Below are 24,343 nucleotides of genomic sequence, written 5' to 3'. Positions count from 1 at the left end.
TTTTGTATAGTGATGACTACTGTCTTGTAGCAACATAACCCTGTTCTAGAAGCCTAATTGTAAGAAGTCTTGCGCGGTAAAATAAGTCTTCGTAGTTACGGCAAGCTCTGGCATAACGTATGATTTGTGATATGAAAACTCTATACGCAGGTGCTAAATGGATGTTGCCACAGATGAAAGGAAACTTGACAATATGGCATGAAAAGTCGTTGGGTTTTTCGTATAGTTCGGTCAAAATGATGCTGACTTCACAATGTCTGTAGTATCCTTCTTCTCAAGTTCTTTTGGGTAAATGCGATGTGTAAAATTCCCGCAACTAAGATTGTTTAACGATAATACGACATCTATATTGCGGACACTGCGATTAAAGGATCTTGCTAAACTATAATCCTTAAATTCAGATCAGCTATAAAGTCAGTCTCATATGTGATATGGGAAAGGTCAGCACAATTTGCTCCCATTTGAATGCTGAAAAATAATGTTGAAAAATGCTTCCACCGCAAAGGACAAATATGTTATCATTCAAAATTTCAATCATTTTGAAAACATATTTTCGATATATTTGGAAGATGATTCGGAATTCAGTATCAGGAATCTCTACGAAAAATTTCATGTTTGCATCTAGGTGTACCGTCTTCTCTTGGGATTTTAAATGAGTATGGGGAATAGAAGTATAAAGAGTTGAAAAATCATAAGTTTTAGTGCTATTGTATTTTGATAATATCCTTGAATTGAGGATTTCCTGAAGATCTTCCGAATTCGTTAGGATCCACATTAATTAATACCACTACGAGAGTAGCAAGTGTCGTGGTAGGACTGGAGACCATGGTTGACAGCTGTGAGTATCGAAGTTAAAAGATGTAAAAGAGATTTGGTGATACAGCTTTGTAGCGTTGTTTGTATGGATTTTTATGAAATTTAGGAATCCAGTAGATACGGTAGATCACAGTCATCGTCTTTGATAGAGAAACCAAAAAAGTATAGCACAGATTTATGGTTTTCCACTATCTCTTCTGTAGAGATTGTGGTAGCAGTATACGTCTTATTACTGATATTATTTTCTATAACTACCTCTGGTAATACACATTTGATGGAATGCGTTTTACAGAGAAAACAATGTTGTTTCTGGCTTTGTCTGCTTAGATGTTAACATACTTGTCATGTATATGGGAATGTTTTCCCTACATTGGGGTCTTTGAAAATTGATGAAACATTGACACTCATTGACCTACTAAAAATGTTTAATTCGTGTTAAAATTACCTCACGGTCTTTACCCACTTTTGACAGTGAATCAATATCTCCTTGTTCTCGATTTAATCCTTTTTATTACGTAGTCCTGCATGGCACCCATTAGAAATTTAGTAATGATTCCAATTCATGGAGCTTGGTTCTTGAACTTTGGACCTTTAGAAAGGACCTTACGGAGAGATTTGTTCTTGTTGATGCTTAAATCTCCCATTATGACGTGACTGGAAGGACCATAAAGGAATGGAGAAATTTTGCAAGTACAGTTTGGTGGTTAAGCCTTGAAGTCCTGCAGTAGCCTTTTATGATTGAAAATTTTGGATGCGATAAGTGAAGTATAAGAATACGAAATAATCGGTATTGATTTGTCTTTGAACTGCGGAGGGATTTCGCTCGTAACGTTTTTGTGATGGAGGATGTTAGCCAAATTAATTGTATCTATACCTTTGTTGGCAAAGAGTAGTGGAATTTCTTCATCTTGACCTTTAACACAAACTGGTTTAAAGAGTCTACGGAAACCAATATCCGAAATGATGACCACAAGTCTGTATATTGATGAGGTAGTTTCAGAAACAGGAGTGTCATAGTTTTGTGTAGGGAGTGTAGTGGAGTAAGAGGTGTCAAATAGAGTTGAGTTCGAATGTGATGAAGTCCAAAAGGTCTTAGTATGAAAGGAGGAAGCCCATCTATGGAGACACCATGAATCTTAGGGAATGCATAGTGGCGATGGCCAAGACTTCCTATCCGTCTTGGACTTTTTTGTCAAATAAACTCATCATATTTGTGTTATTGTTATATTGGTTTGAAAGGTTTCCTGTACTTTTCATTTCCGTGTACATTAAATTATAAAATACTTTGATTGCATACATTGCCCACCACGCTGTATTACTTCTCGTACATTTCGTGAAAAACTCGTTAGATATATCACAAGCTGAAAATTCTTTATTGCAATAAATCAAGTTCTGCCATTTTCTGTAAAGATACGGGCGATGAAAGGAACCTCGTTGGTCTGTGTAAAAGAAAGTTGACAATACGGAATGTAAAGTCATTGCGTTTGAGGTATACTTTGGTCAATAGTTTTCCTTTACTGTCGATTACTTATTGTAGGTCAAGATATGAGACTAACTTTATAGTGTCTGTAGTATTCGTTATCTCATGTTCTTAGGGGGTAGTTGCGTTGCATAAAATCACCGAAACTAGGATTGTTTAATGATAATACGTCATCTATATAGCGGAAACTAAGATTAAAGGATCTAGCTGAACAATGTTCGTTCCTTTGTTTCAGATCAATTATAAAGTCAGCCTTATAAGGATAATTTATATAGGTTAGCAGAGTAGAGGAGCACAATTTCACCACATTGGACAAATATGTTGTCAATCATTATCAAATCAAGAATCAGTCGGTACATTTGTATTATATCTAACGAATCCAAGTAGTCCAGAGGGTTGTTATAGTCTCTATGATTATGACTATACATGACAAATATGTCGTACCAGCACATAAAGCCCAAAACAATATTGTTTTTTGTCTGCAAAACGTTTTACATCCAATGTTTATTATCAGGTGTAGACGTAGAAAATAATAGCAGTGATAAGATCTATACTACTACCACACTCTCCAAAGAAGAGATTGTGGAAAACAATAAATCTGTGCGATCCTCTTTTGGTCTCTCTACCAAGGACGATGATTGTGATTTACCGTCTATGTACTGGATTCCTGAACTCCACAGGAATCTATACAAACAATGTTTCATAGCTGGATCTGCAAAATGTACTACCAAACCTCTTTCAACTTCTATACTCACAACTGTCAAAGAGGGTCTGCAGTCCTACCACAACACTTGTTGCTCCCGTAGTGGTATTAATTCAATATGGATCCTGAACAATTCGAAAGATCTTTTGGAGACAATCAGTTCAAGACTATTATCTGAATATAATAGCATTAAAACCTATGATTGTTCAACACTGTATACTTCTATTCCCCACACGCAGTTAAAATCCCGACTTAAAAAATTATATATCGTTGTTTTTCAAAATAAAAGATGGTACACCTAGATACAAATATATAGTTCTTGGTAGAGATTCCTCATACTTTGTAAGAAATAATTCCAAATCATCTTCCAAATATACAGAGGAAGATGTTTACAAAATGCTGGAATTTTTAATCGACAACATATTTGTCCAGTGTGGTGGACGTGTTTTTCAACAAACGGTCGGCATTCATATGGGAACAAATTGTGCTCCTTGACTTGCTGACCTATTCCTTTACTCTTATGAGGCTTATTTATAGTTGATCTAATCAGAAAGAAAGAACATTGTTTGGCTAGATCCTTCAATCTCAGTTTCCGCTATATAGATGACGAATTATCTTTAAACAATCCTAACTTCGGGGATTTGATACATCGCATCTACCCAAAAGAACTTGAGATAAAAGATACTACAGACACTGTGAAGTCAGCCTCATATCTTGACCTACACTTAGAAATCAATGCTAAACGAAAACTATTAACCAAACTTCACGACAAGCGTGATGACTTTTCATTCAGAATGGTTAACTTTCCTTTCATCTGTGGCAACATCCCTTCAGCGCCTGCATATGGACTGTTCATATCACAACTCATACGTTATGCCAGAGCTTTTTTATGCAGACTTTTTGTTTTGTATCGCGCTAGAATTCTAACAAATAGGCTTCTGGAACAGGGTTATGTTGCTACAAGATTGAAGTCATCACTACAGAAGTTTTATGATCGTCATCATGAACTCGTGGATCGTTATGGTGTATCCATCTGCACCATGAAAACTGATTTATTCAACGGGTCATAGTTTTCCTTTCCCCGTTTGTCTACCCCGGACTTGACATTTTATGATCAACTCGGCGGGTGTTTCTAGAAAAGCAGAGGACGCTTACCCTACCGGTGCACTTGGTCCATGCTCCAAGTTTTTAGTTGAGTCCGAGTTGCTCATTTGCTTTTGTTACACTGTAAGCAAAATAGCGTCATGTATGTATGATTTTAGTTACTTTACATTCTTTGTTGTGTATGTCTGTTTTCCATGTCTGGTCTTTGTTCCTGGATTACATTCTTTTGATTACCGCTATAACCTTGGTTCCCTTGATTACTCTAAGTAGTATATTATATGAATATTCTCGTGCCTTCTTCTAATGTACACAAAAGCTGCATCCATATTTGTTTACAAATTATTGTCTGAATGTGAGACACCTTATTATTAAGTTCAGACAAAAAATGCGATATATCATAAGTTAAGAGAGCATCGAGAATACCAATTATGGCAAAGACGTATAATAAGATGGTCTACGTCTTAATCCTAAGATAGTCATGAGGACCCCACTCCAGTACGACAAGTCGTGTTAGTAAATTTTGCCTTTTGAAAGCCATCGAATCTACTTTCCATATAAACTGAAGTCTGGTAATGATCTAAAAGGTTTGAAGGCACAAAGCTCATAACGTTGAATAATAATATATAGAGCAAATGTAATAATAAGATAACAACGGAGGGCCGGAGGTTGTTAGAAGGGCGTGCTTCGCGAACAAGACTTATGATAAAGACGTGTCATAAGATAGTCTTAAAATACTTCTCAATCATAAGATAGCTTCGAGAACACCACCCTTGGTGGTTAGTTCGGAAATTGAAGATTCTGTTTCTGCACCGGTAGGATAAGCGTCCTCTGCTATTCTGGAAACACCCGCCGAGTTGCTAATAAAAAGTCCGGGGTACACGAAAGAGGTAAGGCAATCCATGATACGTTAAAGCTGTGATATGTTTTTATCATATTAAACTTTACAGGCATTCATTTGAAACAAAATCAAACCAATGCATATAAGCGATTTATCTAAAATGGCTTACATAAACGTTGGTAAGAGTAATGGCCCTTCACCTAGGTCTACCTTCTAAAAGTAATAAAATTGACATAATATTCAGTGTAAGATAAAATACATCGAATACAAAAATAAAAACATTTCAATTCAATGCATTTTGAAGATAAAACGAAGTATACATCGAAATCAAAACAAATAACAATATTAAATTGTCGACGGCGCATTAATGGTATAATATATTTGACAATCAGTTTATATTTTATGTCAATAATAATATTTCTTTCTACTGCCCTGCATATTTAATGAGAATGGATATCTTGAGTATGTCAAAGAGTTTGGCGTCTGAATTTCTAATTGACTATATTGAAAGATTTTAGGAATTGATACTTAGTTTGAAAACCAAACATTGATCGAGAATGACATACTTTTGATCATGTATTGTTCATATCGTATCAAATAAACGCTGGAGGAAATTTATGGTAATTTGTCTCCTCCATAAAGTTTTTGCAAAATGAGGGCTTTTCATGGACTTGATCTACTGCAAAGAAAATATATTTTATATCGATGACATAAAGATGTCAAATTCAGGAAACTTTTCATTCAAGGAATGTCGTTTCAGTACCCTTTGTTAGAAAGATTCGAAATATTTTATGTTATTTGTGTTTATTTTTTATACGTTTGTCCATTTACCTCTTATTTTTTAAATCTGAGAACGTAATATCCTATAATTCTTAAAACCACTATTAATATTCCCAGCGTTGATATATAACAAAAATATGGTGCATCTATTCCATAATCTTTCAAGACGTCGTCCTTAGAGAGAAATGTTGTATTTCCATTACACGCAGGAAACATTACTGCCGACGTTGTATTGCACCTGTAAAGGACACAATAACGAAGTGTGAATAGTAATTTATCAAATATCATAATGGCTTCTTAACAAACAGTACTTTAATTCAAAAAAAGGAAATTGTAATTGCGCGAAGAAGACAATTTTTTAATAGGTCCTACAATATCAGGTAAGATAATTTCTAATTTGTGATTGTTTTTAAAGGTAGATTTTTAGATAAATCGACGTTACAAATATAACTTGGTGTAAGAGGATTTGATTATCGACGATCTAAGATGCATTAAACATTTCAAAATAAATAGAAGTAGAAAAGTGTGTCCAACGGAGGGAAAAAAAATAACAAATATTTCAGGTCTGTATTTTTAGATATCCATACATTTATCTCTCTCTGAAAATCAATATCAATACGGAAAATAAAGTTCCTTTTTCCTTTACAATTCATTATTTTTTTTTCTAAAAAAATGTAACAACTGAATGCAAAATTAACATGTTTTGTGTTCTGAAACCGTTTCAGAATTAGATAAATTGAATTTGCATTAATCATTTCCTTTCTAAATTTTCACGACTGATACTTAAATACAGAGCCAAAAATAAACAACTCAGACCCCAAAGACCGTCATATGATAACGTGCGGTTTCAAAAATATATGACAAAAAGAGACAATAGCAAGATATTTTTGTTCTCTGCTATCCAGTCTACCTTAAACATTTAAGCAATGTATGGTTTATAAATCTATTATATTAGATTTTCTTACTGTAGGTCTGGCATGCCATCTGTACTTAAAATGTTCAAAGCTGCGAAGGGATAATGTAAGATGGAGAAATACTTGGCCCAATGTAGCCATTTTGGCAAATTAAAGTTGAAATATCCGCCTAAAATATGATACAAAAAAAAATCATATAGAGGTGACCATTCAGGGAGATGTAGAAACACAGACATTATTATTTTATTTCAAATGTTGAAATGCATGTTTCGAGAACTATAAAAATGTTTTAATTCAATGGTTTAAGACAATCGTTTTATTTTTATTTTTCAATTAGACATAAAACAATTTTGTTGAAATAATGAAATAATATACCATGAATCCTGACTAAACCGAACTATGAATTATCCAAACTGTACCTGACACTTTTAAAATCCCTCAGTGTCAGGTTAGACGTATTTCGTTTCTTAGTTAATTCAACACCTGTCTACAACAACGAATATTGCAGGTTCGTGTAAGATATGGTTACTGTGATTAGTGTCATGATCTAAGAATAAAAGCACCGGATCACAAATTTCCCTCATCTTATTTTTATGATCTCAATATTCCTCTGGCGTCAATTTCACAAAAAAGTCTTACAGTGAAATTGATCGTAAACTATGACGTAACAATGCTATTTTAGGTTGTGACGTCATTACTTACGATAAAGTTTACATTTACGAATTTTTGCGAAATCGACGCCTGTTGTCTAGGTCATCCTTTTCTGTTGATTGTATAGAACAGAGTCACAGTTTATAACTTGTCCTCCTAAAATTGTAAACATGATTTTCCTGGATCGCTTTTCTATAACAAAAATGATTATTCTACTTTTACAAAATGTACATTTTTGTTTTTGTCAGTATTTAAAAGAATGCGGTTTGATATATAACAGTTTTGATACTTTGCACCGTGAAAGGTAACGACGATTAAACGAACAAATATGAGTTCTATATCATATCGATGGGTTTTATGATAATATTGACAATATTGTCCAATTGTCCTTACTTACTAAGTAACAGGGCAGACAGCATGTATGTATTTCCACCAACAATTGCCTTATGTATGTTTGGAATCCCAGCACCTAATATCTGTCCGATACTCTACAAATGAGATTATTTTTAATACAAGCCAAATAGAAATTTGATGTCATTTACAATTGCGGAAAATTAATTATAGAGGAACATTCAACTCGAATATGTCGCCTTCTTGTCAATTTGGGGTTTAAAACTAATTAGATATTTACAAACTGAATTTAAAAAATAATCATTCATTGAAACTACCTACGTACGAACCGAATGTTATAGGTTACGTAATTTGATGTGTTGAAATGGTCAACCAATGACCGAGTATTTCTTAAAATGTGAAATTGTCCACGCAAGACTGCAATGTAATCATGATTTAGTGTCACCGGGATTTATCAACCAATCTGTACTGTTTTTTCCGTGTTTATAATATTTTTTTATGTTTTGTAGATTGTTTGCTGCTTTTGATTTAAGGTAATGGACAATGACAAGTTTTTGGCTTCAATATGTCAATGTAAAGCTAGTAACTTAGCTGTTTAATAAACTCAAAAATGCACATTTGTTTGGGTAGAATGAATTGAGAAATAAGTATACTAACCTGAGCAGCGCAACAATGCAACAAGTTAACCAGCATAAATATAACAAATAAAACACCACCTCCCATGGAAGACATCCAAAACGTGATGGAGTAGTAAAATATAGGTAGTGTAAGCACTAATGGTATATCACTGGTCATTTTGGCGCAATACAAGGCCGATAACCTATATGATCCTGCCTGTCGTTCTTTACGAATAACTTCCCTTTCAGCAGGAACTATAAAAAATACATTTATAAGTAGACTTTTTTTTTTCTTTTTCAGCTGATTATTGAACTGTCGACTAAGGCAAAAACCATCACCTTCAATTTCCGTTCCGCAGGAAAAATCATAGTAAAAAGTATTTATCTTTAATATCTGTTCATTAACCGCAGATATTTATACCGTACGCAAATATACGTTTTGAAGTAAATAGATACAACACTGTACAGCTGTATGCTTTTCTGTCTGTCCGTTTGTCCTCCCGTTTTCCTTTCCCCATATTTTGTAAGGGCAACTCCTCATTTACAATAAAAAAAATTATGATGAAATTGTATAGGAAGGTAAAGCGTCATATACAGATGGTAATGATTGATAAATTGCTTAATGATTACGAAGGAATATATTCCATCCTTAAAATGTCCATATGAAGTATGGTAATTTTTGTGTAATGATGTGAGCCTATTCACTGTCGTACTAGTTTTAATAGGTAAATCTTGTATACAAGAAAAAGACTAGGCCAAGAAAACAAACGAAACAATTAAATTAAATAATAAAATAAACATAAACTAAAGGGTAAATGAGCAACCCGGAATCCACCCGAAAGATCAAAAAGATCAAGTACACCTGTAGGGTAAGCGTCCTATGCTTTACATGATTGAATCGCCGATAGTTCGGGCTAAGAGCGACAAACTATGAACAAATTTTTAGTGCTGTATAGATATATGAATTCCGATATACAATCAATGAAAATTCAACGGATTAAGTATCATAACACCTTAACGGAGATCGGACATGGAAAATACATTACCGACCGTTTATATTTAATGTTGTAGAACTATTGAAATGATGACTAATAAAAGTTAATATAACTTAATTAACTTATATTGAAAAGGCTGAGAGGCTTATTCAAAGTGTTTTAAAAATTTGTTAAGTTTGAGAAACTATGAATGACTCATTGGTCAATGATTTTGATACTAATAGGGATACTCACAGCTGGTAATAGAATTGATCATGCTATTAAATCCCCAGTACGTGGTACTGAAAGAAACCTGCAAGGATGAAGAAAGTAAATAAAAAAATTGGAGTCAGTTACTAATTTACATGCACTAAATGGAAGAAAATATATTTTCATGTATCCACAACTTAAAAAAGAATTAGTGTTGTGTTTGATAACGACTTCACTGCGATATGACCAATTCATTTTAAAATCGTCGACAAATTTAACATTTCGTAAATTCATACATCCTGAAATTGATTAAGAAACCCTTCAAATTCTAACTTTGACTTTGTTGATTATTAATAACGTCAAGGTTATTTCTAATTTCGCTAAGTACAAAATGATGAAAAACCAACAGTTCTGATTCATTTACCAAACTTAAGTGAGATTTGCAGATGACCATTGAAATATACCAGGATTTTTAAGGCAATTAACACAAAAATCCATGATAGTAGTAGATTGTAAGAATCGTGGAAATTCTGTAATTTGTGATACACCCTAAAAGGCTACATATTTGCATTTCCTTTATAGGTCTTTTTAATGAAATGTTTAATCATTCATTCCAATCTGTCTGCTCTTAGGAGATAGTCCACATGAAAAACCCAATAGTTTCTATCGAATTTTAGTGTCATTTACCGAGTTATTTCCTATAATTATGAATTCTACAGTACATTGTATATGATATTTATCTCCTTGAAGAACATGGTTTGTATGGAAAACCAAATGTAAATTTCTGTTTACTATGGCATTTTAAACAAAATACCAAAATAAATAAATAAATAAATAAATAAATAAATAATGAAAAAAATGTGTAGGCTTTCCAACCATGAATCATATTTTGCATATGATTCTTAGCTGGAGTATTACTTAACAACTTTCTACGCAATCAGTATAAAAAGGGATTTATTCGTTGTTTCGTCTGCATTAATGAGTCTATTACGCGTTATACAAAAAAAAAGGTTATTTTGGATTTTTAGTCAAATCACAAGAAACACAAAGAAGAGATAAAAAGTTGAGATATGTTTAGACGAAGATTTTACGATTGATAACTCATATGATTGCTTAGGTGCTAAACGTAAGTTCTTTACATACCATTCCCATTTTATCCCGAAGACTTCTGTAGGTAAAATCAGTCTGAAAATACATGGTACCGGCCACTATTGCCATGATGATAGCCTGAACTACTTCGTACTTGTGCAAGATGTGCCCTTTTGATTGTTTAAACTGTCGCCATGAAAGCATACGATATTGAGTCCTGAAAGACGTTAGCCATTTTTGCTTATTTGTGGTCATGTTTTCTTTCTGACATACATCCACTTTACACACATCAACCAATTTTGCAATGGAGTCTGAAAAAAGAAAGTATTTTGGGTTTTGAATAAAGAATATTCGTCTGTAGGTCGGTTACTGATAATTAATAATACAGTAACAAAAGAATTACCATATTTTCAATTGAATTCTGGGAATTCTGGTAAAACTTACCGCCTTTTGTGTAACCCTTAACTGTGAATCTCGACACTGGAATGTTGATAGAGCTGGTACTATTGTACTGATGGACCATACCATTTGGTGTACTATGTGATTCTATGAAGCTGGCAAATTTCCTAAAGACAATGGTAATCAGTTCATGTAAGATACTAAGAAAAACCAATTGATAAAATATCACGAGAATTAACGTGCACTGTAGAATTTCCAAGAGATAGAAAAATGAACAATTGAACAATTATAATTCAAGTATTTAACTATTTGTTTTTATCTAGATTTTACGCTGGTACATTTTTTACGTTTCACCATATCCGCTTTATCCGAGTTATTTGTCGAATAAAAGATACTTTATTGAACAATTCCCATTTCCTCATTCAATTTTCACCTTAAGTATTGGAAAATACTGCCCTTTAACTTTTAATCACACATATAGTACTTTTTTATGACAAATATTGTGTAACACAAATAAATGGAAAACAAACAAAAGATATAAAGAATAAATTGGCAATCCGGATTAAAATAAAACTATTTTAGTATGAACCATGTGAAAGAGTAATCAAGGGAACCAAGGTTATAGCGGTAATCAAAATCCAGGGACAAAGACCAGACATGGAAAACAGACATTCACAACAAAGAACATAAAGTAACTAAAATCATACATACAAAGTAACAAAAGTAAATGAGCAACTCAGACTCCACTAAAAACTGGGAGCATGGACCAGGTGCACCGGTAGGGTAAGCGTCCTCTGATTTTCTAGAAACACCCGCCGAGTTGCTCATAAAAAGTCAAGTCCAGGGTAGACAAACGAGGAAAGGAAAACTATGACCCGTTGAATACATCAGTTTTAATGGTGCTGATGGATACACCATAACGATCCACGAGTTCATGATGACGACCATAAAAATTCTGTATTGATGACTTCAATCTTGTAGCAACATAACCCTGTTCCAGAAGCCTATTTGTTAGAGTTCTAAAGCGATACAAAAAGTATGCGTAGTTTCGGCAAGCTCTGGCATAACGTATGAGTTGTGATTTGAACACTCCATACCCAGGAGCCTAAGGGATGTTGCCACAGATGAAAGGAAAGTTAACAATTCTGAATGAAAAGTCATCACGTTTGTCGTAAAGTTTGGTCAATAGTTTTCTTTTACCATCGATTTCTTAGTGTAGGTCAAGATATGAGGCCGACTTCACAGTGTCTGTAGTACCCTTTATCTCAAGTTCTTTTGGGTAGATGCGATGTATCAAATCCCCGAAATTAGGATTGTTTAAAGATAATACGTCATCTATATAGCGGAAACTGAGATTGAAGGATCTAGCCAAACGATATTCTTTCTTTCTGATCAGATCAGCTATAAATAAGCCTCATAAGAGTAAAGGAATAGGTCAGCAAGTATTAGAGCACAATTTGTTCCCATTGGAATGCCGACCGTTAGTTGGAAAACACGTCCACCACACTGGACAAATATGTTGTCGATTAAAAATTCCAGCATTTTGTAAACATCTTCCTCTGTATATTTGGAAGATGATTTGGAATTATTTCTTACAAATAAAGTATGAGGAATCTCTACCAAGAACTATATATTTGTATCTAGGTGTACCATCTTTTTTGGAAAAACAACGATGTATAATGTTTTTAAGTCGGGATTTTAACTGAGTATGGGGAATAGAAGTATACAGTGTTGAAAAAAAAATCATAGGTTTAAATGCTATTATATTCAGATAATAGTCTTGAACTGATTGTCTCCAAAAGATCTTTCGAATTTTTCAGGATCCACATCGAATTAATACCACTACGGGAGTAACAAGTATGAGGAATCTCTACCAAGAACTATATATTTGTATCTAGGTGTACCATCTTTTATTTTGAAAAACAACGATATATAATGTTTTTAAGTCGGGATTTTAACTGAGTATGGGGAATAGAAGTATACAGTGTTGAAAAAAAAATCATAGGTTTAAATGCTATTATATTCAGATAATAGTCTTGAACTGATTGTCTCCAAAAGATCTTTCGAATTTTTCAGGATCCACATCGAATTAATACCACTACGGGAGTAACAAGTGTTGTGGTAGGACTGTAGACCCTCTTTGACGGTCGTGAGTATATAAGTTAAAAGTTTTGAAAGAGGTTTGGTGGTGAACTTACAGGGTAATGATGACTTGCTTTACTAGAAACGCATGTCGACGTTTCAATGAGTTAGGCGTATTTCAGAAAATGTCATATCAGCTAAATCATCTGTCACTATCTACCGGTTTGTTTCACGGCCATGCACGCTACATGTAATATAATTAATACATTTACTATTTTGCCTACCATCTTTATATACAATGTGTGTATACGTTAACTCGTCATGTCAATTAGCATACTAATTAATTGTTCTATGTTTACCACAGCTGTACAAATAGATCTATTTCCGTCACTTATACACGCCTTTAATCTATCATAAAGGAGATGTTTTAAAAAAAAATATATGGGACCGGTTTAAGGAGGTAGACTTAGGGTAAGGTACACAACTGTTACAATCACTGGAACGTTTGTATTCACCAATTTACATCAATCTTATGTAAGCATCGAAGTAACTCGAACTGCTTTCATTCTATTTCAGAGGAAAGCTTGAAAGTCTTTGGTGAAATTGAATATGATACAAACAAATCACTGATTTAAAGAGTAATTTCCCTTACCCTAGGTCTACGCAAAACAAAGTATTTGTTGTTCTAATATTATAAAAGAATGTGCATTGTTTGCTTCAACTCCTAGAATTTACTTGTTTTTCTCTGCTTCGTGTAATATTTTCTGGCGTGTCGCTGTCTCTGACTTCATCAAATCCACTGAAATGTATTAACAATTACTGACAATAGTTTTTAAAATACATGTTAACGACGGAAATTGGGAGAAAATGATGAAATACTTTATTTGATAGTAAGAAGTGCAATAAGGAGTTATAAAACTCATGGATATAAACATAAAACACGGCGTTTAAGATCAAGTAAATTTTAGAAGCAATTTTACCAAGACAGGATTAGAAAAATCTGTATGGAATAACCATTTCATGTTCGAATAGCATCAATATCTGTCACAAAAAAACCCCAAACAAATAGTAATAAATTATTAATAACAATCAATCGGAGTAAAGAAGTGTTAGGGATCATGTTACATATAAAAGTATTGTTGATCGATCAGTTATTTCTTCAGTAAAGTATACTGCTTTTTACATAGTCAAACGGTACATATGTTTTCTCACTCTCGATTTTCCTAATTTTAACAAAAGTTTAGATATACCTTTTTTTATAATATATTTGCTTTGCAACCAACCAACGTTTTTCGTTGTTGTCTTGGCCACATTTATCTAAGTAAGACAACGTTTTAAATTGTAAATTAACCGGTACTACAAGACCTTGTTGTTAGGATTTGGCACTTCATCATCAATTATTAACACTTATAGTAGAATAGCAGGCTATCAATTTTTGAAAATTTAATGCGCCAGAATATAATATGGCTATATTATATATCGATGGAAAGCGTATTTCAAGCTCTATGGAAATAGCAATGTCGTACATATTGATTGTGGTCACGTCTCTAACAAAACGGGGTCAAAGGTAAATTATGATTTTTAAGAAAAAATGTTGCACCATTTTTGTATGGCTTACTTCCCTTTGCTGGTGAGAAAAATTCCAAACTTTTTACATCAGATCAGCTCAAATTTCAATCCATACAAGAATCAATAGCTATATTTAAGAAAAACTACAAAATAGTGCCGTGCGCAGCAGTTTTTGGTAAACGTGCCATACACTTTCAAATTTTAGCAGTCCGAAATGAAAGGCAGACCTTGACCTTTGATGTATCGAAATGTAAAACTATAAAGCAAATATTTAAAAAACACATTCTGAAATTATTTTCTGATATCTAAAATTTGCTGTAAAATATCGAATTTTTTCTTTAAAAAGCAGCTTTAAAAGAGCCATTTCTCCATTAGTTCAAAAACAAGTTCCCATGTGGTCCAGTATGCCTCATGTAAGTATTTCGTACATTTGCAAAGATAATTATATAATATTTAACATAACTGTTTAGTATGCTTAAGTTTTACATAACCATGTAAGTTCTTAACAAAATTTTAGATAAACATGGAATTTTTCATTAACTCGGAAGAACACCACTTAACATTTCTACAATTTCTTGTTGTCCTGGGTACAACGAAAACTACCAGTTTGTTTAGAAACGGAAATCATGTAATAATTTAAAAGAGATAATACCAATGACGCAATAAATACAGTTAAAAATTGCAGCAACAACACTTCGTTATTGGGGAAAGTTATTTTTATTGCACATAACGAAACAGTGCATTATTGTATCCTAATTGATTTGGTCTTAGTTTGTTTTTGACTCCATATCGCCGATATTCGTCTTCAACATGCCAGTGCAAGCCGAAAGAAAGAAACACTTTCATTGTATTGTATAACAGTACCAGGTTTTTGGAAGGTCATGGAATGCGACAAAAACTGTCCAAGACACTTTTTTTTTTACCAGTTTGATTTTTTGTGTCAGCAACAAGTTTTTTCTTTTGCGTCTTGAAAAGCTTATCAGCAATTGACTTTAAACACTTTCTTTAATAGTACCCATGTGTCAAAAGTATAGGTTTCTAACAGAGTTAAGCTGTCGTAAATTAAAAGCGAGTAAAAGTATTTAACATTCTGGTATGTAAACCCGTATCCTTTGCATAAACCTTCACAGTTTGTGTCTGGATACTAAGGCAGCCCTTGATTTAAAGACTGGTTATAAGAAAATTTTGTCGGAAAAGAAAGGATATTTCAATTTTATTACACTGGTCTCTTGGTGGGTGGGGGGAGCATCGACGATTGCGAAATTTTTTACCCTGTTATTTACCAACCTGCCATATTTCATATTGAAATAGTTTTTCGTTTCAAATGAACTAAAACAAAGAAGGGGGACCTCGTTAGCTTCGCTCTGTGTGTGCAGTTTATGTTCCCTTATGTAGCACCAAGTGGAACAACATAAGTACGACCTCAGCTTGACATAAGTTTTTAAAATCATTAGTATGGTTCTTGATTGTTTTGTAAAGCGTTCATTCGCTGAGCTATATCACGATCGGTTACTGCACAGGTGCTTGCTCCGACTATCAAATATGCAGCCCCAGCAATATGTACAACCTATATATACTAGTGGGGTTGCAACTGCATATTTGATAGTCGAAGCAAGTTGTGGATACAGCATGTATAAGCGGCAGAGAATTTTTGAATTGCCAAGACTCATTTTTTTCTTAGTTTATAGATTTTATAATGAGATAAGATTCGGAATTATGGTATATTATAGAATTATAATTGCAAATATAAAATTTGCAGATATGATATCACTTTAGCCTTAATTGAATTATATGGAGTTCATATTCTTCACGGGGTACACAAAATGAATTATAGCGAAAGAGTGTTTCCCAGAGGAACGGACAAACAGGGAATCATAGGAAAAACATCAGTTTGTTTCATAGACCACCAAAATAGTACCATAATGAGTCAGATATTCCGAATTAATCGGAGCTCCGCATAAGACTTATTTATGAACTCATTGTTTTGTGGATATAAAGGAAATGGTGCGGGTCAAGGTGGAAATGTTTTATCGGATCTATACAATTAATGCAATCGCAATCTTTCAGAGTGCCTTCTTATAAGTAAGAAACAACATTCCTATTTGTTAAGCATGTGTACATCTTTTCAAATCATAGTGTTTTGGCATACTTATAATTTCTTATTCAGCTAAACCACTGATCAAGCCCTCGTTTTTTATATGCCTCTATGTTTTATTGACTAATATTTCTTTCAACCCCATAATAATCCTCTCTCAAATTACTAGTCTTAGTACTAAATGTCCAAAGTTTGAAAGACTATCATAATCCGGAATCAAAAAGAATCATACTCAGATTTGGTCAGAGTCTTATAAATATCATTCGAACAAAATAATTGGATATCCAAATAAGAACACAAATACAAAATTCTTTAGAAGATTTCTTGCAAACTAAACGGACCTAACCAGCAGAATCATATCGTATCATTAACCTTACGCATCAACACAAGAAAGTAATTTTAACTAAGCTTACTAGTTACTGACTGGCCACAATAAACGGTAGATTGCACACGGAATACGTGAAATTCCGCATTTATGATGTAGCGTGTACCTACGATATTGACCTTTTTGTTACCTAATTAAAACACTTCTCATCATTACACAAAATTGAGTTAATTCAAAGGGTACCTGGTTATAAAATCTATACATTTAAACCCACTGTGGTCGATAAAAAGTACGATTTTCATACAACTGATGATAATTGGTTTACAATTAGCACAAAAATACGGTCTGCAAAAAATACGTAAATATTTTCTGCATGACTATAATAAATTCAGCTTCATGTTATCGCTAACGCTTACTTTAAAATACACTAAGATCATGAAGAATTTTTTGTTGATGTTTTCTTAAGCCAAATGTGCTTTAGAACAGCCTGTATTTGTGAAAGAAAACAGGACGCCCTCACAAAACGGAACAAAATTACAAATTGTGACCACAATACGTTCGTACGACAATTCTGATTCCAACAAAGTAGAATGATTTTCCTAACAAAATGATATCAATTATATCCGTATTATATTTCGGTGCATTTAACTTATTTAAAATATTTGAAGACTTTTTAAACCTCCGCTATCCTACTATTAATGAAACACTTTTCGAACTTGAAATTTTGCATGTTCCATGCAGCGGCAGATGTTTGTTTCTTCTCTTTACTAACTGCTGCCGATAGGACTTTCGATATTATCGAGTGTTATTCAAATCATACGTTGTTTCACAATCGAAAAAATAATCATTCACTTTTTTCCGACTTTGCAAGATTCTTGCAGCTTCTGAGATGGCTGGCAGCGTCTACAATGAATTTAGAACGTCAAACGCTGTTCGGAGCTTGGAAATTTTGTTCGGTTTAGTTAGGTAGCCGGTTTACGAAGGTTCAAAATACATTTATATTTTATTTTAAGTGTCTGGTTTAGACAGTTGTCACTGTACTATTACTTCCATGTCCCACTGCTAAAACTTTTTAAAAGATAAACTTACACAAGAAATCTGCAGGATTAAAATTCATATCACTGTGTAAACCCATCTTCTCAAAATACTTCAAAGCAGCAGAAGCTTCACCAAAAAAGGCAACCTTAATTCAAATTGAAAGGCATTGACTATCTTCAGAATCATTTCATAATAGTTATATAAGATGTTTAACAGAAAAAAAAATTAACAAGGTAGAACTAGACACGACTGTTGTGAGGGTAAATCTAGAATCCAAAATGTAAACAAGTTCATTAGAATTCATTAATCGTCAAGATAATTTTAGTCAAGATGTTATGAATGCCATTATTATGTTCCTGAAAACTTTGCTCAATGCTTCTTTATACAGTATTCTACCTATGTGCATGTTTCCATACTTCACAAAACATGTTACTACAGCTATAATTTTTTTTCGTAGAACAGAAGTGTAACCATCAAATTTTAAAATGAATGTACAGATTTACCAGAACAGTTTTTTGTTCGGAAGTGCAAAATGCAGTAGCCTAAATATCTAATGCAGTGCAAGCTACAATAATAAGTGACAAATTACCCGATTGGAACGAAAATTTTAATATTTTACATTTGGTAATGTTAACATTTAGCTGGATCATGGAATAATTTATCTCAGTTTATCTAACTTTAAAGAACCGGCACTTCCTTCATGAAAATTAATACTAGCTTGCACTGCATAATACATCTAGGAACAGGACGATATGAATTTCAACTTACAAATCTTGTATTTGACAGCTTGAGATTTATTCTAAAATGTGTTATTTACACTTTTTTTGTTAATGTAATATGGAAGTTATAAAAACATTTGTTCCTAAGGTTGACTTGAGCTTGAGTGCTTAATGCATAAAGGTGCATTTAGCGCTAAATTTAATGTATTATCAAATCTATAAATGAAAACATTTCTTAACGGAATGTCATAGATATTGACTCTTTAGTCCTCCAAACCTAAACTCAGCATAACCAAGATAATTAATCAATGTTTTTAAACGTATGTGTCTCCATTTAAGAGTTCAAATGGATATAACTACCAACGTGTATCACAAACACCTGGCACTACACGTATATACATATTATGTCCAAACTATCTACAAAGTTTTAAGAGATTTTGTGCTGTAGTTTCCGAGAAGTTGCGCCTACAATAACTTGACGTACTGGATAAAACAATCTGTTCCCCCACATAAGTGGGAATAGACATAAATATAAAAGTTATTAAATCTGAAAATAATACAATACAAAATTGCCTTGTGGAAATTGTAGTAAATAAACTAACTCACGTGACCGTCCATTAACAAAAGTAACGTTGAGAACATATGAAATACGTGACTTGAAGGCTGATGAATAGTTGTAATGATTGTTTTGTTCGATTTTGTAGCATAGCTGCAGAGCTGCTTCATTATGCTGTGAGCTGTACTCGAATCTAGCCCAGAAGTAGGTTCCTAGTAAAGAATATGCATATCATGAAAGGAAAGTTTAATAAAATATGAATGCGTGTATGCAAGTTTGTTAAAAGACTTGAAAAAAAATGTCATTTTAACAAATAGCTCTGACTAAAAACTGTTTGGTATGATGATTGCGCACAGAATTGTATAATAAGGTTTAATAACATTATGAAGTTTGATCGTGATGAAATAAAATATCTATCTGCAATGTTACAGACGCATTTATCTTATTAATACATTGTTTAGAGTGCATATGCTTCTAACTTGATTTTTTCTTTTTATAAAAAAACACATTTTAATGCAAGTAAGAAACAGTTGATGCACACCGCATGTGTATTACTTTCTTTATCGTAGTACGTTAAGTTTTGTATTGTATTGTGTATACAAGGGCTGTTTTCGTAACAAATGTTATGTTTTCTAATTTCTTTTTTGTTTTTTTTTTTCATTTAAAGGAGTAAACCTTTCCCTACATCAAGCAGCATGATATCTGGATCTGTTATCAATTCACAAGCTATATTGGCACGCTTTTTTTCCCCACCTGAAAGTCCTCGAACAAACATATCACCAATGACTAAAATAATTCAAAAAGTAATTTATAGATACAACAATATTTCGTAAATAAGGGCAACGACAAAATTACCGACACTAATCCGATTAATAGTTAACTCAAACTAAATCTGACAAAATATATATTACATCGCCGGAGTAGCTGGGACAATGAATTAAATTGTATTTACTGAGATACTTAAAATATCATAGAATTGGAAACAAGACTTATTCTGTTACACATTATCCTTTACATGTGGAGTCCGCATTGCTAATTTATTTGTGTTTCTTTGTACGTATTATTTTAGTTATTTAATCTTCTTTGTTGTTTGCGTCTGTTTTCCCTGTTTGGTCTTTTGATTTTCCCTTGACTCTAGGTCCCCTTGGTAACTATTTATGAATACAAAGAGTCAAGCTATGATGATAAAGTTGATAACTTGCCTGTATCTTTACAATTTCTTAAATCAAAGGCTTCAAGGATTTTTTCTATTCGTCGACACTTTTCATCATGGCTGACAAACTCTGGAATTCGAATCATGGCTGTAAACTAAAACAAATAAAGCAAACAGTTTTTTTGAAAATTATTCAATTCAATGACAGAAAGTCTTGAAAGAAACATAATGAGGTGCTCAGTAAATTATTCTTTAATGCAAGCTTACTAACGAGCTTTGAGATATTTTTAAAATAACTAAAAACGTTAAATCGTCGACTAATTTCCTTATCATAAAAAAAAATAATAATAAATAAATGCTTGAATTTTATCATATTAACATGATTAATTGGTTGAGGTGTTGAAGTCAATATTTAATTTAAAACGGTGGCGATTTATGAATTTGCCAAACGTTTCTCGTTTTCATCGTTTCGAACCTAGAAAGCAAAGCAACTAACGTATTAAGAGTCTTATTAGTCTTATTATTTCTTACGCCGACTTCTTCAGGTTTGTGCATATAAATGTGTTTTTTTACTTTTGTTTATTGTTTATCTTTTGTGCTAAATTGTCGGATAATGATAAAAAAAATAATTGTCAGATCCGTTTTGCAATCAGTCCCATTGATAATATTTTGCGTATATTTTAGACTCCTTAAAACAAGGACATTGTTTGACAAAGTGTACATGACATAAATCCAAAATGACGAAAATCTAAAAACATCTTCAATATGCTTTAAACACTTTGGAAAGTTGGTTTAATACCATCTGAATTTAAGACTATAAAAATAAGATACCGTCTAAGCATGACCGACGGCGTTTTCACCGTTTGTGACGAAGAACCAATTCAACAGTTGCACGGACTATTACATAATGCATTTAATAATTCTGTTTCCCATCTATATGACAAAACATCACATGAGCTACAATTACATACTTTTGCATGTCATGTTCATAAATACCAAAGATTCATACGACATTTTACACGACGTAATGTATCTATTACGAAATAAAATGGGAAAACATGTAAATGCAATTAATATTATCAAAAAATAAAATGATAAATTTTAAACATAACAATGTGTATAAACTGATTATGTCTTTTCGACTAAATCAACGCATGAGAACAAAAACAGAGCCAATTGACTATAAAGACGATGTGTATTTTTGCATCAGTAGTAAACGTCTATGGCATATATTTAAGCTGACTTACACCTACTCATTTTGTTTTAATTATTGCTTAAGTATTTATTTTGGTCATGCCTTTTTAAACATTTTACTCTTTTGTCTACATTTAATCTAAGCATCTAATACTATAAACTGAATACTTTTTACGACTCCAAATTTTTACTAATTTCGTAAAAAGACCTCTAGCATGAAAATAAAAATGTTGGGAATAATTTCATCCCAGGATATATTAACACTATTGACAAAAATAGCGAATTAAAGAAAAATCAAGGGAACCAAGGTAACAGCGGTAATCAAAAGAATGTTATCCAGGGACAAAGACCAACCACGGAAACATACATACACAACAAAGAACATAAAGCAACCAGAATCATACGTACAAAGCAACAAAGGCAAACGAGCAACTCGGACTCCACTAAAAACTGGGAGCGTGGACCAGGCGCATCGGTAGGGTAAGCGTCTTCTGCTTTTCTAGAAACACCCGCCGAGATGCTTATACAAAGTCATTCCCGGGGTAGACAAAAGAGGAAAGGAAAACTATGACCCGTTGAATAATTCAGTTTTCAATGGTGCACATGGATACATCATAACGATCCACGAGTTCGTGGTGACGACCATAAAACTTCTGTAGAGATGACTTCAATCTTGTCGCAACATTACCCTTATCCATGAACCTATTTGATAGAATTCTAGTGCGATACAAAAAGTCTGCGTAGTTTCGGAAAGCTCTGGTATAACGTATGAGTTGTGATATGAACAGTCCGTGTGCAGATGCTGAAGGGATGTTGCCAGAGATGAAAGGAAAGTTGACAATTCTGAATGAGATATCATCACGTTTGTCGTAAAGTTTGGTCAATAGTTTTCCCTTACCATCAATTTCTTAGTGTAGGTCAAGATATGAGGCTGAATTCACAGTGGATAATATTGTTTAATGACGAAAACAGACCCCCACCCCCCCCCCCCAAAAAAAAAGAAAGAAACATAACAAAGACATCTTTGCTGGGTTTACAATGTGGACGACATTTTATTTATTATTCAGCGATAAAAATATTATTTAGTACTCACGTAAAGAGTTTCATAAAGCGTCAAACGTGACATAAACGCATCATCCTGAAGAACGTAACCGAGGCAACGCCGGAGTTGTTTATTGAATAGTTCTCCATTCAGAGTTACTCTGCCTGAAGATAAATCCACTCTTCCGGCGACGGCATTTAACAATGTTGTTTTACCGGAACCTTAGAGGAAAGAAATATATTATCTCAGAACATTTACTTCATACCGTTGGTGACTAGATACTCAGTATTTGTTTATGTTAAGTTATTTATCAAATTATCAGGGAGAAGTTTTTTTCAGAAAATTTTGAAAAGAATTATAAAACAAAACATTTTTTTGGCAAGTATCTATATCTGAATTTTTGCGGACAATGCGTCCGAAAAAAACTTTGTGATTTAATGACTCAGCCAATAGTTCAAATAATATGATACTTTTAATGAAGCGTATTTGGTGTCTAATATCTTACCACTGGGTCCCATGATAGCCAAGAGGTTACCATTATGTGTTGATGCATTAACGTCATAAAGAATCTGCTTTGTTTTCGTTGATACTGACACATTTCGAATGTCAAGGTATATTTCGGAGGATTTCGACGTAGTAGTCTCCATTACTTATTGTTTCAGAGAAAGTACCAAAGCTAAACATGGAAATATTCATCTGCATGTAGAATTTATAAAATGGTATTAATGATATAAAATGAAATCGTCCAATCATTGACGAAACGATCCATTGCTATTTGCTTATAACTAGCCACAACCAGTCCGTAAATCTTGCAAATCCGGGAGCAGTTTCGGAAATTTGCTTACCTGAACAATATATACTGCCTCAGATAATTAATACACGTCAAGGCTACTAGGTAAAAATAGATATGTGGATGTTGATACTATCTAGTGTCATGCACGGAAACGAATTTACATCACCTTTTTTGAAATTTCATTACTTCAATTGTAATTAAGTAGCACTCCACATAAGAATCATGCAAAATGTGGTTCATGGTCGGAAAACCTACGTATTTTCATTTTTGATATTTTGTTTAAAATGGCATAGTTAACAGAAAGTAACATATGGTTTTTTCATATAACCCGTGATCATAGGAGGTAAAAAATATATAGAATGCACTGTAGATTTCAAAATTAAGGGAAACAACTCTATAAATGACACTCAAATACAGTAGAATCTATTGTATTTCCCATGTTGATTATCTCCTAAGAGCAGGCAGATATGAATGAATACAGATCTCACAATAAAGACCCATAAAACAACTTAATTACAAAAATAAAAATATGTAGCCTTTTTGGAGTGTATCACATTTTTAAGATTTTGCCTGTTTCTTACAAAGACAGCTACTTAAATCATTTCAAGTAAGTGCATATTAATACGTTAAATTTACTAAATTGTACTTGTGTGCCATTTGTGTCGATTAAAATTCGTCGTGGTGACATCGCTACTTTTTTATGGGTAGACATAAACGTGACTTAAAATGTATCAATGTATTTAATGTTATTCTTTTATATACTTTATTTTGGGGCATACAATCAAGTGACTCGAAACGCTAGATACTTCGAATACAAATATAAATATCTTTTAATTCAATGCATTTTGTAA

General features: G+C 33.1%; 1 protein-coding gene across 1 annotated transcript; it reads right to left on the bottom strand.

Annotated features, from left to right (window-relative positions):
• Positions 1-5,073: 5,073 nt before the first annotated feature.
• LOC148607541 (uncharacterized) lies at positions 5,074-23,500 on the bottom strand. Its single transcript, XM_088546689.1, has 14 exons — positions 23,205-23,500; positions 22,751-22,920; positions 20,513-20,618; positions 19,996-20,096; positions 19,361-19,522; positions 18,087-18,180; positions 13,744-13,807; positions 10,972-11,093; positions 10,582-10,838; positions 9,484-9,541; positions 8,295-8,509; positions 7,684-7,774; positions 6,687-6,804; positions 5,074-5,959 (listed from the first exon to the last, which is right to left on the bottom strand). Exons 1-14 carry the CDS (start codon positions 23,344-23,346, stop codon positions 5,776-5,778), a joined length of 1,884 nt encoding a protein of 627 aa, XP_088402815.1. The 5' UTR covers positions 23,347-23,500; the 3' UTR covers positions 5,074-5,775.
• Positions 23,501-24,343: the final 843 nt, after the last annotated feature.

The sequence above is a fragment of the Perna viridis genome, chromosome 9, assembly GCF_037379345.1.
Source record: "Perna viridis isolate PV_CMFRI_1.1 ecotype Kerala chromosome 9, ASM3737934v1, whole genome shotgun sequence".
NCBI lineage: Eukaryota > Metazoa > Mollusca > Bivalvia > Mytilida > Mytilidae > Perna > Perna viridis.
Note: the sequence above shows the minus strand (reverse complement) of the source record. Positions and strands in the feature narration are given on the sequence as shown.

Excerpts from the sequence above, each read along its gene's own strand:
- LOC148607541 (XM_088546689.1), bottom strand. The coding sequence starts at position 23,346 with ATGGAGACTACTACGTCGAAATCCTCCGAAATATACCTTGACATTCGA. Across the intron at positions 18,181-19,360 it reads TTTTGTTAATGGACGGTCAC|GTTGCCTTTTTTGGTGAAGC; the intron begins GTGAGTTAGTTT and ends ATTTGAATTAAG. Across the intron at positions 7,775-8,294 it reads TGCATTGTTGCGCTGCTCAG|AGTATCGGACAGATATTAGG; the intron begins GTTAGTATACTT and ends TCTCATTTGTAG.